The 19,198-nt window shown below is 36.9% G+C and overlaps 1 protein-coding gene across 2 annotated transcripts in view; it reads left to right on the forward strand.

Moving 5' to 3' along the window:
• The window catches only part of MAN1A1 (mannosidase alpha class 1A member 1), a 139,500-nt gene that overhangs the window by 42,680 nt on the left and 77,622 nt on the right, over positions 1 to 19,198 (forward strand). For both annotated transcript variants that reach the window (XR_009274539.1, XM_058801355.1), the window contains exons 3-4: positions 2,811 to 2,926; positions 13,236 to 13,316. Coding sequence is in view for 1 of the 2 variants with exons in the window: in XM_058801355.1 (XP_058657338.1) it covers positions 2,811 to 2,926; positions 13,236 to 13,316 (197 nt within the window). In the remaining variant the exon portion in view is untranslated. The remainder of the gene's footprint in view (positions 1 to 2,810; positions 2,927 to 13,235; positions 13,317 to 19,198) is intronic.

The raw sequence follows: 19,198 nt of genomic DNA on the forward strand, positions 1-19,198 counted from the left end.
CTGTATTAACCTGAGGTCTATGAATTTTATCCAAGTATTTTTTGTGATATCTTCCTCCTGCCTGGGGCAACTCTGAAACTCTACCACTGTGACTGCAACTTGGCTTGCACTCTGTAACACAGAGTCAAATCTGTAGCAGTACTGTAGGTGTATAGGAAAACAGTCCTCTTGTCCAAATATTCTGTGTCATGAGTGTGTACTGTAATTGCCTAGCAATAATCTTTGCTTCTTGTAGGCCATGACTGCTGTGTAATTCCTTGGGAATGTTGTGTAGGAACAAACAACAGTGATAACCCTATTTAATAATTTATGTGCTGTGCTTTGAGAAGCATAGCTTATATAGGCCTGTGAAATGTTTGCTCTTATCCCATAATAAGGAATGTTCATTTAATTTCTTTGCACTCCTTTCCCCAACCCCACCAATGGTTTGTCTGACTGGTTATTAATGACCTGTTCAGCATCACGATTTCCATACTACTCTCAGGTTTAAGTTATTCTCTTGGCTGACTTAGCACAAACTGCAGTTGTTCACAAGTCATAATTCTGGCCTCTCAACTGACTCTTTCTCTGTTCTTTTGTCTTTTCTCAAGAACTTGGAAGCACAGCTGTTTGAGACAAACTTGACTAAGTGTCACATTAATTGTGTAATTATTCCCTTTTCTGGAGCATTCAGAATATTAGCAGAAATAATTTCAAATACAGTAAGATCTGCTTGAGATTCTAGCATTTTTTTTCAATCTGTGCTCTAAGCAGGCCACATATGCCAGATTCAGGGGAAAAGATCATAATAAGTAGGTGACTCCACGGGTGATTTCTCAATAAGTTTTCTCCTTATTTTCTCTTCTTTTTCTTCTTAGTAGTGGGTTGCAGCTCAAGTACTAATCCTTAAAATTGAAAGCTTAACTGTTTAGTGGTGGTGTTAGTTGTATTACAAGGGGATTATCACAAAGAATGTCTTTGCATGGTGAGCCTATCACAATCCACTGAAGCAAATCAGGTTATAGATGGTTTTTCTGTAAGTAGAGCTCAGTTGTAAAGGTTCACAAGGAACTGCTTTTGTTGTATGGAGTTACCAGACATCTCCAGAGCTTTTGCAGTAGTGATCATGAGCAGATGTCCTCCAGCAGTTTTCCACTCTCACTTTCTCATAAGCTTGGGGAAAATATAAGTTGCTTAGCCAAGTTTAAAGGAATACTTTTCCTTTAATATTAGAGAAGGGCAGCCAAGTTCCAAGTAAGCTCTTGGAGGATATTATGTTTTTCTTACCAAAGCAGGCTGCAGTTTTATTAGTGGAATATCTGGGGGAAAATGTGGAGATTCCTTCCTTCAGAGTAGGAAAGTGACATTCCAAAAATGGGTGGTAAAAACAGCTGCTAAAATAGAGAAAGTATCTCATTCTGTTACATGTACCAAATAACTGTTGTAACAACCTCAAATATCATTTTCTTTAAGATGGTGGAAATGGAAAATTATTTTTTTACTTGGAACCTTAATTTAAGGAATTTATGTCAATCCTGCTATACAGAGCTCTCCGATCTCCTCTCTGTTTCATGAGAGAAACCCATGATGGCAGTGAACACAAGAATTGGCTGATAGAGTAGCTTTCTTAAATATGAAAAAATTGAACTATGATATTTGATAAGTTTATAAAATTAAGTTTTACTTTTTCATCAGGTATTTCAGAGACAAGAGAATAATCAAGTTCCTTAATTAGTTGTAGCTGCTATGTTGTCATTCCCCTGGTGCAATCAATTCCGGAATGAGTAGTCAGCTATTCACCTGACTCATTAGCCCTGCTGAGGGAGACAGGGATTGGGCATAATGACTTTCTCTGTTGATTGCAACCTAAATTATTATCTAATTCTAAATGTTTCTTTCTGTATCAGAGTCTTCTCTAAAATATAACAGTGGTCTTCCTGTCATTATGAAAACTGCAGGAGCCAAGTTAGGAAATGAAAGTCTTAGTAGAGTGGTCAAAATTGAATTTTTGACATTATCCCATAAATAGGAATTGAAACTCTTCCTAGACAAAAATGGTATTTTCAAAAGGTCAAGGTAAATTTGGAGTAAGCATGGAAAAGTGTTTTGAGTGACTGTGTTTTCTTGAACCCCACTGTCCACATTAACCTTTCAGTACAGGATGATGAACATCTAATCCATTCCAAAGCCAACGTACTGGTGATACTTCATCTTGCAGTGTTAGGTCAAGGCTAGCTCTTACCCATCTCTTTAACAGGGGTAGAAGGGTGCCATTTTTGCAGACCACCTGTGCCTTGCAGCCCCTCCTGAGCTGGCAAATCCATGTGTGCAAGTTTGCCTTTGCCTCCCCCAGCAGATTCTACCTAAAGGGCTTTCCTAACTAAAATGGGATCAGTGCTCACCAGCTTCTTAAAGCTTTATGTATCTTTCTGAGTATAAAAACAAAGAAGCAGCTGATTGTTTTCATTCCAAACTGGAAGAAACAGAAATTTCTCAATTACCGAGATTTACTGGGTTTTGTGTCATTTTACGGCGAACTGTTCTGTCAGTGGTTTAAAATGTAAAAATATGACTGAAAATACAGTGCATTAGAGCAGCTCTTCAAAAGTTCATTAGTGGAAGAAATACTTAAATATTATGATGTTTTGTTGTGGCATGGGAATCAAAGTAAGGGCTGTGAATTACTAGTTACCACTTTAATGCTTATGCACCCAGTTTTTAACTGGATTAATTGAAATTGGATTTTGAAATTAGAATTAATTTAAATTAATTAGATCTAACTGAAAAGTCTTCTGTTGAAAAGTAAATCACTGGCTCTTCATGTATTTCAGGTAACATACAAGGAGCAACAATTGTGGATGCCCTTGATACACTATACATCATGGAAATGAAAGAGGAGTTCAAGGAAGCCAAGGAGTGGGTTGAAAAAAACTTGGATTTCAATGTGGTAAGGAGCATTGCTGATTAACTTTTTAGTTTAGTCTCCAGGGGCCAACTGAGGACTGGGGGTTTGATATTACAAACATAATGCAAGGCTAAAGAATTTAGATTATTGATAGATAATACAAAGCAGGAAGCTGGAAGATAAGAAATCTACTGCTCTGCTTATTTGCTCTTTTTCAATCAAAGAGATTTAGGTAGATGGAAGGCAATGAGCTGGACCGGAGGAAGGAAAAAGGAAATAGAGTATTTGCCATTATAAAGTAAAAACTAGACTTTTCAGCTTTTCTGGGAAGAAGAATTGGGACCCTTCAAGCATTAATTTTTTCATTATGCAAACCTTTTACATTTTCCCTTTATGAAATCTACAGATTTTTGTTGTGTTTATTGAAAGGTGCATGCCATACATACTGCTTAGGTTCCTCTGTCTGCTCAAGTAAAGTTGAATATCATGAGTTAGGCTGAACTATTGGCACAACTGAACTGCTTTAGTCTTAGGAAGCATTAGGTCCTCACAACTGCACGTACAAATTACCCTATTAAGTGGCAAATGTGCAGCTGAGGGCAATGTTCTTCATTAAATTTTTAATCTGGAAAGGCCTTGAACAAGTAGGAACCTCTTCAATTAAATGGCAAAGTCCTGAGTTTGGTATTTTTTCTTTTTTTTTTCCTTTTGGGTTTTTTTTTGGGCCAGAGGATTTATTGTTGGGTGCAGAGAGCTGATGAAGCACCTTTGATCAGTGCAATAAAGTAAGCACAGTACACTGAGCACTTGAAAGCTCTTGTAGTTGACATGCTTAATGTTAGAAACACTTTCTGAAAACAAAGTACTCTTTCTAATAAGTTATGCAAAAGTCAGGTTTAATTAGGGTCTCTTCCATGCTTGAAAATTAATTATCCTTTTAAGAAGGAGTTAATAAGAGTGGATCTAGCATAGTTTATATAAGCAGTAATTTAGTATGCATTTATATTTACATTTAGAATGTAAATAGAGGATATTAAATAGTGCTCCTGTGTAGTGTAAGAAGCCTGAATGACATACTAATTTTATCTTGTGCATAAGAATTTTTTTCCCTAAAGGTATTTTTGTAATACTAAATTCCTGCATTATTAGCTTGGTATTATCAAGATGTTTAAAAACCAGGATAAGACAACAGAAAATAACAAATTCCACTTGAAAGGATGAGCTGAGCTCTACTTGGAGGAACATTATAAAGCTTTGTAGAGTGATTTACATTATTAACATGAAAATCTTTGGGTTTACATATATCTTTATATATTTGTACTGGAAACTTTTAGATGGTATTGCCTATATTTCCTCTTTTTAATGCACCTATTTTTTTCTCAGTAATGCTTCCAAGCTAAGAAAATGTCAGAAATTTCATATTCCATTAGTTGTTCAATGCAGGAGTCAAGCATATTTACCAAAGCAGCTTCACAGATAACACTGACGTGCGTCACTAACAGTATATTGTTACTGATATTCCTGTAAATAGCAGCCTGGAGTTCAACACCTCACAAAATTATTTTCATAATACTTCATAATCATATGTAATTGAATTTTACATTGGCATCATCAGTGAGTAGATGAATTTTCCCAAACTGGAACAAGGAAATTAAAATAAATATCTGTGATGCCAAATTTAATAATGGATATCCATTTGTTTAATGGCTGGATTGTTGGAAGCTCCTCAACTTGCACTTTTGTTTAGTTTTCCTCTTTAAGTATAGATTTTAGATTCAAATGCCATTTTGTATTTATATCTTACAGTTTAAAGAACAGCAAAGAAAGAAAAGTTCTTTTGTGTTTAAGCGTTTATCAGGCCTTACGTGACATGTTCTGGAAAAATGTTATGTACACTATTACTTGCTTCTGTTTTAGAAACCTTTGTCCCATTAAGTGATTTATTTGGAAAAACTGACTCACTGACATATCCTAAAGAGTTATTTCTTCTGAGTAGTATAAACTTGTGTTTGATGTTTCTGATCATTTCCTGGGCAGGGACTGCTTAATCAGCATAATTCCCCTGTATTTCCATAAGTAGAATACGTTTTTCTCTTCATTTATTCTTAGAACTATGTCTTTCAAATCTTTAATTTTCTTTAAGATGTTCTTTACAAAAATTGCTGTGACTGTATTCTGTAGCAGAATTTTTTTCTCCTTATGTTCTCTCTCAATGCAGCTGGATGTAGGAAAATTTTACAAACTCCAGAAGATATTCACCAAACTTATTTGGCCAGCACTCACACCACTCTCAACACTTGATCATAAAAGTTGCCTGGTGTCACTTTGTGAAGTAGGCACTAGTTTACCCACATGAAAGGATTTATGGAATAAAGACGACTTAATGGCAGCCTCTCTTTATGCGTTAGATTTCAATCTTGCAGTTCAATGAATTAGATGTCAGGGTTGCTCCTCTTTACCTTTCTGAAGATAGGTTTTGATTTTGAGGGAAAACTCTAGTTAAGTCAGCAGCACCTTTCTTGGCAAACTTGTGCATTTTAGTAAGCTTGTCAGTGGGTATGTTTAGAAGCTTTCCCTTTTGGAGTATAACACAGGCTATTTTCATTACAGCTACAGCTGGTAGCCCTGTGATTTTATAACTGAGATTTGATCACATTGCAATGCTTGGAGCTTTTTTGTGTCACAACTGCTGACTTTTTTTTCTAAATTTGAAACCTTGCAGAAGTTTGAGCTAAACTGAGCCATTCCTTCAGGAATTATGTTGCATTTTCTGATTCTGTCAATATTATAAGAGATGTAGATGTACTTATGGAAAGAGATGACATTTGCAGTGGTTAAATCCATAGTCTTAGCTTTAGTAGCACGATGGATATGTGCTCTGTTCTCTGTTGAATCTCTTTATCTCTCTTGGGGTTTCATCTTTTGCTCTTCTAATTAATATAGCCAAGGCTTTGTTCTGACCTCCCCACGCAGGCTGCTGCCCACACACCCCTCCACAGTGCACAGCCCAAGGCTGCAGCAGCTGGGCTGGGCTCTGTATCAGCAGGTTACAAGGCAGGAAAAGGGAACCAGTCTTTCATGGGATTTTTAGGGAGCTTGGCTGTTTCCTAGCTACAACTATGCATGCTGCTCCTCTGATCTTATTTTTTCTTATTTGTTTCTTCAGAAGCTGCACACGCACACACAGAGCTTTCTGAAGGAGTTTCTGTGGCAGCACCCCACTTCTGCTTCACACTGGGGAGGAAAAAGCTATCAGTCTCTGCAGTCCAAGAGCCAAATAACAGTGAATACGTGCTTGGGAAGAGAGAGAGAGGAAAAGGGATCTTGATGAGGCAAATGAAGGGGTCAGGTGTCGGGGAGTAGTGGTGCAGGAGCTGAGCCCCATGGTACAGCAGTGAGGGTTTGGGAGTTGTTGAGTGTTGGGTCAATGGTGCTCTGCATCCACGCCCAAACACACCCCAGTATCTTTAGCATGAGTGACCAAGGGATCCATCCCCTTCTTCCTCAGCCCTGCTAAACTCCTTCTGTGCAAAAGGGCAGTCTTGCCTGTGCTGCCTGCTGGGAGCAGTCCTTTGTCTACACAGTGTCCTAAAGCATGTCTGCGCATTGACAGGAACAACAGGGACCCACACCAAGACCAGAAGGTGCTGGCAGTCAAACTGTACATGGGACAGGGCTTGGATTCACACCCTGACCAACTGACCAGCTGTCTGATGGAAGTGTAGCCAGACAGGATCAGAATGGGAACAAGGTATGGAGCAGAAAGCCATGCACTTGTTCAGATAAGAGGGAAATTGTGGAAGTATGAAGGGCATTTCATTATTTGCTCTCAAAGACAGGTACTAATGAATTGAGGAACTGCATAAAGGGAAGGGAATGAGGAAGAAGGTGAGGGTGCCCTCTGTCTTGTGTCCTACCAATACTCTTAAGTATTGGTCAGTCACTGTATCTGATTTTATGCCACTTTTGAAGCTTGAAGGCTCATTTATGACTTCTTTCATCTTTGTGCTTAGCACAGCAAATCTGAGTGTCTTTCAAAGAGATTTGGTCAGCAGCTTCATGCAACCTAAAAGTTTTGTGAGTGATATATCTATTATTTGAGAACTGGAAAAGAACTGGTGGAAGTGGAGAAACTTGACATTATGGGGTTTTTGCTACTGTCATGTATAGACTAGCATACCCCCTTTGCAAGGTCCCAGAACAGCAAATATTATTTGCATAAATAAGGCTTCCAGCATTTATCATTGACTCAGCTGTATCTGTGGTGTGGCAGTCTGTAACAGTACAGACTTCCAGACTTCAGTTTGCTTATTTCAAATTTCAGCATTTACAAACCCAAATCCTACTATTTTCAAACTGTAGGTATTGTGATTGACTTCTATTTAACAATCCACAACCTAATGTTCTACCTTGGAACATTATAGGTTTTTGGCTCTTTATTCTTGGTATTTTTCCTCCTCAAGTGAGAAAATCAGAAATTTTCCTAATACAACTATTTGAAACAGCTTTCCAATTTGAAAAAAAAAAAAGTCATGGGTCAGAGAGAAATCTTAAGAAAGCCAGCAGGTGAAAATGGTTCTTTAGTTTGTGGGACTATTTGATTACTAGTTTGCCGCGTAACTTATTAGTACACTCTAAATGCCAGACTTCAAAGTGGCTTGATGTTAATTATGTGTAAGAACCAATTTTGATGGGCTAAAATGAGATCCTGCAAATTCATTACCAAACACAGTTCTTTTGCTGCTAGAGTTTATTAATGCCTTCAGTAGCACTTTATTTTTGTGCCTGCAGTTTGCCATGCGGGGACTTCAGCAAGGTTAAATAATGTTATGCAATAACCAGGCTTTGACACTTATGGTAAAAAGGTTGCTAAGATTATTTCCCATGTCTTTGGGAACTGAATATTTTAGCAAGCTGCCAGTAACTTTCATTTGTGGAATATGAATGAAATTTTTTTCCCCCATGATTGCAGGTAACTAAAATCTTGTTTAATTGCAATAGTTGAAAGTGAGCTATTGTAGTACTATCTGTGACTATCGTAATTCCTGGGCTGCTTGAAAATGCTAGGATTTGTTGCTGTTTCCAACCTTTGTGCTTCAACAGGGGAATATTATTATTTAATAGTAAAAATAATTACAAGTTCATCTAATTTCACAGGAAATGTGGGCCCTTTGTGTCCACTTTTTAGTCTAGAATTATATACATTATTCAGCATTATTCAGTACAGGCTCCCTGGTGTTCTCTTGCACAGCTTGTTAAACTGCAGGGTATGGGCTGCTTGCCATGGTGTGTGTGCATGGGGAGGGAGTTGCTATATTCCTTCTACACAGGAGCAAATGGAAATGCAGATGAGGTGGCTGAAGTTCTGTACACTCTTGATGATACAAGAACAGGAGAACCAAAGGAAAGAAAGTTTTGGAAGGAATCTTTGCAATAGAAAAGACTGAAACAAATGATACGTTAGGACTTGGGGCATTATTTTTTGTTATCTTTATAAAAACTAAGAGAGCAAGCTCTTTATCAAATGTAAATTAAGGTGATTTGTTCATTGGGAATACATTCATCTGTGTAAAGAGCACAGAGTGTTTTTTCCAGCTGTATTCTGAATGACAGAACATGTAACTAGAGCTGCTGGTGAGTGCCAGGTGGATAAATAAAATAGTGTTGTGTTTCAAATGTTGTGTTTATAAGGGAGGATGACTTCCCATGATAAAATACTGATGGAAATCGTTTTGGCCTTGGTCTGTGAATTGTGGAGTGGAAGATTATCAGGAATGACATGCATTAGGAAATGATCCAGAAGGATATGAATACTGATTTTTGGGGAAGCTGGAGGAGTTCAATGGGAAAAGGCCTTCAGGAGAGCCCAGTTGACTGTAGTTTGTTGTCTGAACAATGTTTCAATATTAAATTCAGTATAACAGCTGTTTGAAGCCTCAGTAGTTTCTCAGTTGTAGTCCTAATCCTCTGATTTGTGGAAGGGTGAGGGAAGTTGAGTGGTGGGACACATCTGAGATCAAATTGGCCCTGTCATAGATTTGTCAATAAAATAGAAATGCAGAGTAACACAGGCTAACTAATATAAGTCTTGGCACTTTATTCTGCCTGCTCCTTCCTTGTTTGGTTATATTTGTTGCTTTTTGAAGATGTGTCTTGCTAAGGCATTGTCACTCTCCCTTTCTTTAAAAGGAGTTAGTATAATAGGTTTCCTAGTTATATCTCTAATTTTCTCCAGCATCTTGAGTGTTTCTGAGCTATGGGTTTTCTTCTACTTAAAAAGCAATTTTAACATAACTTTGATGTTATGTCTCTAGCCAGCGATGTACAGGATGTTGTATGTCTATATCAAAATAATTTCATCTTTAGAAATTAATCAAGGAAACTAGATGATATTCCTGAAACTTGTCACAGCTTTGCTCTCACAGTACATATTGCATTCATACATTGCTTTTTGTTTTCTGTTTTTTTTTTCAAGTACACTGATCAGAAATCACAGTTTCCCTGGATGTTGTATAGTAGTTGGACTATTCAATTTATGGTTCAAATAGTGAATCATAAATTACTGAATAAATATAAGATGAAAGACCACATTACTCACATTCAGCAATTAACATAAAAGCCCTGGAATTAAAACAAAAACATGTTATTCCCAATACATGTAACTCTTTTTCAAGCACCCACAGACTTTCAGAATCCTTTCTAAAAGTGAGGCCTGCAAATATCAGATCAAACTGATGTTTAGATGTTAGCATAGATAAGATGTGTACTAACGAAGGTGCTTCAGATATTCTCATACAGATGCCAGTCTATATTTGGGTTACTAATGTAAAGAGACTATAACACTGGAAATTATATTTTTCCAATTGTTCAGAGCTGTCTTTTGCACTTGGTACCTTAAAAAGGGAAAGATGACATTTCATTAGTCATCTTGAAATGTACATGTCCAGACACTTTGCCCTACAGAATTTCCATTAGAGGTAATAGAATTAATTCAACCACTTCTCAGACTTGCTTTGTAGGTGATACAATAACTGTTTGAAGGAGAAGGCTAAATTTAAAATAAAAAATAATTCTCACTTCTACAGATGGTGAAGTAGAAATTTGGTGAAGTTCAGATGAAAGTTTTTCTGATATATTCTGGTACTGTTAAATGCTTACTTAGAATTTGCTGAGTAGAAATATAGACTTACTTGTGCAATCTGTACATGGATGATTAAATATGTGAAAAGAGAGTAATGATCAGGGTGTGGCATTTTCAATGTGTCATGTCATACAAAAATTTTAAAAATCAAACCAGGAAGAAGGGTAAATTTGGTGTAGCGGAAATCTACTTTTAGGACAAGTTCATTTTTCTTAACAGATTACTTCTTCAAAAAACATTCCTTCACAAACTTTCCTTCACAAAAACATGTAAACATGTTTTCTTGATGTGAAATTATAAAACTTTAATTGTTTTGCCACTTACAGTTATTTGTGCGCTGAGAATAATATTAACCTGGTACAATGAATTTAAGAGTAACTATCAGGCATACAGATTTCAAATCTACCATTAATGAAATTACTGTTTCAGTGTTTGTCTGCTTCAGTGGCTTGCATAAAGATTTTGGTAAGAGGCAAATATTCCAAATGAAGGTTCAGAGGTTCAAGTGACCTATTGGGAATCTGATGACGTTAGAATAATGGTTGCCTTCAAGAAATGTCCTGAAAGATCACCCCTTCAACACATGTTCAGTATTACAGTGCAATTCATCTTTGTGGCACAACAGTAAAACCTTTATTCAAATTATTTCCAAGTAGTCTTCTTGTCCGTAGCTGATTTCCAGAAGCAGATGTCAGTGCACACATACTGAGACTTCCTTAAAGGGCCTTTGCACTCCTTGAAAGATAGCAATGGTTTTGTGAGTTAAGTGGTCATATTTAAATCCAGAAAGGCAAAATGTAAAGTTCCGGAGACAAAATATTCAGGTCATACACCACTCAATTTACTTCAAGCAATTGAAAATCAAAAAGTGATTTAATTCAGTTCTCAAAGGAAACACAAGTGTCTGGGATATCTGATTAACTCATTTCCTCATCGGACACCTACCTCTTTACAGCTTCAACCTTCCCACATCAAAGAAAGGTACTTGACATGTGCTAAGGCTCAGGATTGAAATGGAAAGAACCCGAACTTCTGAAGAAGACTCACAAATTCATATTCTCATACTATTCATAGGAATTTCAGCTAGCTCGGTCTCCACAGAAGAGAAGCCACCCCTTTCACTCATTTGATCATCCTTTCTTCAATCAGACTAGATCAGATCAGCCTTTCTTTAGTCAAATCAGTTCTCTACTAGCTGTATTATATGTTGGATTTTAAGGTAGACTTCTGTATTTAAAGTACATGTACTGTAGTTCCTACACAGGCAGCCTGATTAGCAGGTGAACAGATGCATCATCTAGTTAGTTCAGATTTCTAGAGAATTTAAATGTTTTTATATCCCCTCCCCAGGTTTAATGTGGATCATGGCATAATAAAAAAGCCTTCAGAAGAATGTTGAAGTTGAGATGCGTACCTGTTTCTATTTGCCTTATTGCTGCATTCAGTGAGACAATGACTGAACACTTGGAAAGAGAAATAACAGATTTTGAAAAAAAAGGCATTTTGGAAACAGAAATTAAGCTGCAGAAATTAAACTTTGTTGTTTTTCTTAGAAAGAATAGGAGAGGAGCAGTAGAGGAGAGCAGTGACAGAGGAGAAACTGCAGATTTCTAGATGACTCAAAATAAACTTGTAAGAGTGTTATGTTCTGACCACTGCAAGACAGCAAGATAATCTTGCAGTCTTAAGCCATGATGCCAGTCTGAGTTTTCAAGAGTCAGATGTGTGTGATGGCTTTACTTTGTCAGCCTCTTTGAATTGTGTTCATGTGTATTAAAAGGTGTATTATACAGGCACACACATACTATATTAATTATATATTAAACACAGTCATTCTGATTGGAAATTATATCCTCTTCTTTGGGGGAGAGGGAAGTGCAGAATACATTTTAGAGGAGAAAAGGTAAATTCCTGAGTGTGAACCAACAAGCATTGTAGCAAGCCTGAGAGTGTGTTTTGAAGCCTGTACCTTTACAGTTTACAAGAAACTCACCAACTCTGCAATGTGTCTAGATGCATTTTCTTAATCAGAGCACCTTGGAAACTGAAAAGCATGAAGTAATATTTCTGTTATGTAGTCCAGTGCTTGTTTGTTTGTTTGTTTGTTTTTCTGTAAAGGCAGTTTGCTGCAATTCAAAATCCATAAAAAATAGGGAGCAACTTCTTCCCTCCTATGTAAACTGACATCTGAATGCTTAAACTGGAAAAGCACAAAACCTAGCTAAATGAAAAAACCTGCAAGCCTTTCAGAAGAAAATCCATCAGCTCCACCATGCATTGATTTATATTAAATATAGCTATACTGTATGTTTGCAAAGAGAAAATGGAAAAGTGACTCAGTAGAAGCAAGAGCAACCCAGAACATGTGAAAGTCAAATGCTTTTTTTTATGTGCCCAAAATTTTGGGATGCTGTTGGGTACCTTTTTCTGCAGAAACACGGAAATTAAAAAAAGTAGTATTACAGAAAAAGGCAAAAATTAAGAAACTTCACTAGAACAACTTTTTAGCTGAATGCCTCGGTGAGTGTTGGGGTAAAATTGGAATTGCCTTCATAAAGAACAAAAGTATGTGAGACTCAGATTCCTCATTTATGCTTGAATTTCCAAAGGCAGGGAAAGAGTGTGCTTTGAGTTTTGAGGTAGATACTAGCTGGACCAAGTCTTTGTCATTAGTAAAAGATTCATCCACACCAGCTTGGAAAGGGCTATCACTGTAATAGGGAATCATCTTCCTTGTGAATGCACATAATGATTACATTTGTTTTTTATGAGCACATAATTAACTCATTCTAGTGCTACCTTCTTGTTTGTGGTGAGCAGCATTTAGACTGAAGTAGGAAAGCACTTGATGGGACATTTTGATCAATACTGATCTGTCTGAGATGGAGTGAGGGGAGGTAGTGTGGGACATGAGATCCAAGAGCACCTTTTGGGCAAATGCTGAATCATCTGGAAGGATATGTGGATTTAGAGAAAACCTTATAGCCCACAGAAGAGGTGAAAAGTTAAGCAGGATATTTTGTCAAAGTGAGGAAGAGAAAAAAATGCTTTAAATTCTTGTGTTGGCCTTCCCTACATCTTCTGTGTTTTGCTATTTACAGCTATTATGCCTTAAAACCTGTATGTGTGTGTATATATATATATATATATATATATATATATATGTAAAAATAAACCTCAATAGAAATAAATTTATGTTTATTTCAACAGAATGCTGAAATTTCCGTATTTGAAGTCAACATTCGTTTCGTCGGTGGACTGCTTTCAGCTTACTATCTTTCAGGAGAAGAAGTAAGATGGTTTATCTGACATATCATCATCTAAATAAGTCATTAAATTTAATTTTAGTAATTTTTTTATCCAAATTAAATAATTTCATTTATCTGATGTTTAAAACTTTGAAAATATCTTGTACAATGGAGACCAGTCCAATGGATCTTCTTGCTTCTATTGCTGCTCCTTTTCTTACGTCCTAAAGCTATTGCTTCATTTAAGTGTTTAGTGATATTTCATTTTTTTTCTTGAGTGGGAATCACACCCAGTACATCTTCTGGGCTTCATGCTAGAGTGTGTAATTGTGGAGTTCCTACTCTGAGGTAGTGGTAGGTTTGGTGCATCAGCTTTCTGCTTGCCAGATGGGTGTCAAGTGTACCCTTGAACTTGTTTAAACTCTTACTTTCTGTTTGCCTACCTGAACCTGAGCCTTCAACTCACATGGAGAAGACATGTTAAGAAAGAAAAGGCAGCTATAAACCTATACATGTGAGTGTCTCTAAAGCATTAATAACCTGGTAATCTCTATTACCTGTCATGGTTTCTGGAAAGAATGAAGATGCAGTTTCACCTTAGAGCTTTGTGTGAATGCAATTACTTGTGTAATGTTTTTGGAGAAGGCCAAAAGAGTCACAGGTACCATTTTAAACGACATGTTTATTTTCAAGTTTTAGCTTGGCAGTTGAAAACTCTTTAATCTTACTAGTTTAAATTCTTGTTTCTGTCTCTGGATTATAGTAGTATTTTGTTGCAGGATTACACAAGTTAGTACTCTTTAAACATAAGTTGAATTTATCATTCCTTAAATCCAAAGCAATTACTAGCGGAAACTCCACAAATCTAAGGAAATTAATTTTTTTTCACGAGTAAATTTCCCAAATACTAATTGAACCTGTCACTTTGAATTACTTTAATTCTATGGCTGTGCATGATTATTTTTTGTTGAAATTTATCATTATGTTAAAGCTGTTTTAGCAGGTACTGCTGGGTCATGTACCTGACAAAGCAGTTACAAGGAGACAACGTTCCTCTGACACTTCTATGTCTTAACTAGACCTACCTGCTTATATCACGTGGACCTGTGCTGAGTGTAGATGGTATGGAAAAGACATTCCTGTCTTAAAATGTGCAGGTTTTATTATTTGAATAGTCTTGTAATTTTGCAGGAGAAAAAAATGCAGTCAGACACTTAACAGTAATGAAAAAAAATTGAGTTGTGCTTGGGAGCTGGTGTCTGGATCTTTGCTAGATATTATTTCACTTATGTTTCTTCTCTTTTCACTGGAGATCTACTTGGGAAACAGGTGTGGGCTTTTCTAGCATAACCTATTGGTACACTTTAATTACCAGTCCTGACAGAAGCTCATTTCTTGGCAGATGAGCTGGTAGATGAATGCTCATGGGTCTTTACATCAAGTGGCAGTTTGTCTGCCAAGAAATGCCTTAATCCTTTGTCATCAATGCTGGTGATTTCATATGTATGTTGATGGTTTATGTCCTGTGTCTGTTAACGTGCAGTCTCACTTTCAATCAGCGTGTATAGTTTCTCCTATATAACACCTAGTCATTGCTTCTCAACCATTCCTTCATCCTCAGAGAGGCAGTTTTACCACCCCCTTTCCAGCTAGCTTGAAAGCAGCACTCGTGTTCCAGTAAAACTCTGGCACAAATGAAATGAGGAGACATCTGAAACAAAAGAAAGTGTTTCACACAGCAGATAACTAAATGGAACTCTTTACAGCTGAACATCAGTGATAAAGGATGCTAGTGCCCATTCTAAAATTGATGGACTCAGTAATGAAAGTAAAATTGCCTCTTACACACAGAGAGGAGGTGTATTATTAAGGAGGATGCCAAGCTCTTGCAGGCCAGGAAGGGCATCGTCCATGCTTGCCACTGGTTCTCACACTCTCTGTTAGACATCTGCTCTCCCTAAACCGTTGTTCTGGTGGCTTGGAGAGTGCAATTCAGCATGCTGTGCCTTCATCAGATTTGGGGAACCTTCATGACTTGTCTCCTAAATCCCAATACGCTGTGGCAATAGCCAACCTCTGCCAATGTAAAGAATGGGATGCAGCAGGGTGAGGTTCTCCTGTGTTATGAGAGTTTCTTCTTCCCTGCTGCTGCTGAGAGGTGTAGAAAGGCCTGAGGGCCCCAGAGCCTGGCTGCCACCAGAGAAAATATATCTTTAGTAATCTGTTGGTCCATTACATTAGTGGGTGTTCCTAAAAAGTTAGCACAATCTGTATGCACACTGATTGAAGGATTAAACTTCCTCCGTTAAAAGCTCAATTAATTCTTTATCAGATTAACTATTTAAAAAATCTTATATTTGCTGTGCTCACTTAGCAGTATTCTAATTAAAGAAAGCTATGTTTCAGTAGAAGGAGTGATGGAAATAATTATTGTTTGTGCTTCTGAATTACATTTCCATGGGTAATGATCCAAAGCTGCAACACATTGTATGTTCCATAATCATTTGTAAGTCTAACTAATCACAATTAAAGAATATGCTATCATACTGAGTAGTTCCTAAAACATCCTACTCACATAATAGTTCATTTAGATAAAGTCACCAACGTGAATCATTCTAAAAATGAACAAATTGAATACTTTACCCCTTGATAACTATATGTGCTTCTCACTTGCAAAGAGAGCCATGAGATGCTTTCTGTTTAGCTTCCTACAATTTCTACCTTACTAGAATTCATATTAAATACCTTAAAGTGCTAGAAATTTCATATGCTTTTTTTTCCCATTGTGGTATCCGTCTAAACCCAAGTCGAAATGAATTTCAGTCAAATATCCACTTCATTTGTAAAATAGCCACAAGTATCAGAAAACTTGATTTAAAGATGAATAACTATTTAAATGCTGCTCTCTTTTTTGGGGGTGGTTGGTTTTTTTTTGTTTCTTTTGGGCTTTTGAGTCCCTAATAATAATACTGCTTGTGAAGGCTTTTCTTGTTATTTTTTCCATAAGTCACTGGCTGTAAAGGATTATTAAAAATAAGCCTGGCTGCTTAAAAGCAATGCTAGTATTGAAAATTTTTTTTGTTTATATGAAAGTATCTTTAGGAAACTGTAATATGATAGATTTATCCCACAGGACTGGGAGAGATTTTTTTTTCAAACTTTCTTGATCATTTTGTTCAAATTAAACCTTGATTAAGTACAAGACATGTCTTAGAATCTTGGAAGATTCCTCATTTAAGTTTTTTTTTTTTGTTATAAAATGAAAAATAAAGTGTAAGGGAGAAATTTGTTTTACAACTGCCTTGCTGTACTTGCCAGTTTGATGTTAAATTCTGGTATATCAAGGGTCAGGAGTATTGCATGCTGCAAGGTCCTCTGTTCTGCAGACCCAGGTATATACTACACTTCCAAATGTAGTAATATATGGAGATAATTCATTAACTTTTGGAGGAGGACAGCACTAGCCCCTCTAATAGCAACTAAAATCTTTCTTGGAATTCATGGAGATTACAAGCATTACTTGTGAGCACTGTAATTTTCACTGCTGGGAATAGCTGTGGTACTGGTGCTGAAAGTCATGGCAAATGTATGGCCCTGCTCTTAGTGCAGTGGGGTTGGTACATTCTCTAGGTCTTCTGATTTCTTCATAACTGGCTCTAAAAGGCACTGCTAAAACTCAGTAATAAGGGGACTGTTTTACTTGAAAGTTGGCTCCACAGTCGGGGAATACATTGCATAGGCAGAAATAGAAGGAACTTTTAGTTTGCTGTTTGTGTGAGCAGCAAAAAAGTTAATCCAAAATGCTCTGAAGTGAATAAGAAGTCCATGAGTTTCAGATTCAGCTGGTAATTTCCCAGATTCCTTTGAAGCTTTTCTGTTTTCTGAATGGGATAAGTAGCTTTTTATTTTTTTACCCCAGAATTAAAATATTTTGGATGCAGCATCTGTTCTTCCTATATAATATGCTCATATTGCCATTCTTCTTCATGGCATGAAGCAGAAATATAACAGATTTGTACTTTTTTTACTGTGGCAGGATAACCTGTTTGAAAGAACACTAATTAATTCTGATCAGGGGGAAGGAATAACAAAATCAAACCAGAACAAACAAATTAACTCCAAAAACTCCCAAACAAAACAAAACAAAAAGGAAAAAATCCAAGCTATTCTTTGAAAAGTTGGACTTAGAGTTTCATCTGTTACTCTCTACCAGCTATTAATGAGAGGTTAAAAAAAATGGGAAAAAAAGTCATGACATACTTAATTAGTTTATATCTGCATTTAGAGTTGGAGTTACAGTGCCACTGTTCAACCTCACTTGATGATGTTGGCTTCCTGTCTGACTTCAGACAGACCTAATCATTGCTCACTGCAAACCACCATCCCTCAGTGATTGTCAAGCTATGTTACTAACGAGGAGCAGGCATGAAATAATGATGCAGATGCTATTGATCTCCAACTGCCTCTGCCAGGCTGACCACAGAAGATTGCTGACTTCACATAATGCTGAGACATTCTGACATTCTGCAGAATTTAGCTGCAGCTATTCTCTCTGTCTCTGCCTCTCTTGTAGAGGTGTCTCTTCAGAGAGAATATTTAAATTCCATGAATACAAAAAAAATTCCATCATTTAGGAGTCTTGAATGGTAGGAGAATTAAGTTTTTGTCACCTATACACAAGTATTGGCCTTTTCTGCAAATTGTGATTGAGTTCCAGTGTATGTGCCTTGGGGATCTGAGCTCATCAAGTGTGAGCACTGACCGAGTGTTTTATCTCCTGCTTCCTCTCACTTAACTTGACACTAGTTAACAAGAGAACTTTCCCTTTTATGTCCTGGAAGCTTGATTTCTAATGCTGTTTGAAACTCCAGGCATACTGTATCAGCTTGATCACTTCTCTGTGAATGCCACTTGACTCCTCCTTAATCACCTGCACAGGCTGGCAGTAGAATTCCCTGTGTGATACAGACTAGAAGACTTCAATTGCCTGTAGCTTTCTACAGCCCTGTTTTCAGATTTGGGTCCTGTTTCCCACCTACCATCCATCTGCTGCCACTTTTAAGCAATACATCAGTGTTTCAGTGGTGTCATGTTTTAGTTCCTGTAGAGCTCTGAAATGATCTTTATGCTCACTTTCATTTTTATAGATTTATGATTTTTTAACTTGGTATTTCAATGAATTCTGGAGCCATTCAACTTGGAAGTGACCTCAAGAAACCTGCTAGTCCAGCCTCAATATTGCAACAGTCCATTAGGCTTATTCTTTGAAGAAACTTCTTGCATGAGGACATGCCTATGCTCCTCAAGACTAAACACAGGGGCAAGTTTATCTTTTTAGCAAGGCTTTGGTTCATGCACTATGCTCTTTTAAACAGACATCTGCTATTTTTTCTCCTGGCTCTCTAGCAGGCATCATATTTCTCTTTTTTTCTTTTTTAATTGTTCTTCAAAAATTACATTTAGCCTGACTTAAGGGTTTTCGTTTAACTTGTCTGTTTCTGTATTCCTTACTTGGACTCAATATGGTTTTACTTTTAGTGACTTTCTTTACAGTCAAACCAAAAGAAGGTAAAAGTCATCTGAACCTTTTGATTTGAGAATTTTTGGACTCTGAACCTCACCTTTTGTTCTCCAAATCATCTCCAAGCAATTTAACCTTGTGGCTGTTTCTTTCTAAATTCATTTCAGCTGGTCATCTTGATTCTCTTTCTAAACTTAAACATTACCAAAGTGAACCTTTTTTTTTTAAAGAATGTGTTGAATTGGGGCATGTGACCCCTGTTGACAGTAATATGTCAAACTAAGTTAAGAGATACTTTTTCTCCTATAGACTGAATTTCCGCAGAAAGCTGTCATTACACTGTATAAAATCAAGGTTTATATCAGCTCTGATGTAGCACTTAACATCCTACTCAGGGACAGAGA

Source organism: Ammospiza caudacuta, chromosome 3 (genome assembly GCF_027887145.1).
Source record: "Ammospiza caudacuta isolate bAmmCau1 chromosome 3, bAmmCau1.pri, whole genome shotgun sequence".
Taxonomy (NCBI): Eukaryota; Metazoa; Chordata; class Aves; order Passeriformes; family Passerellidae; genus Ammospiza; species Ammospiza caudacuta.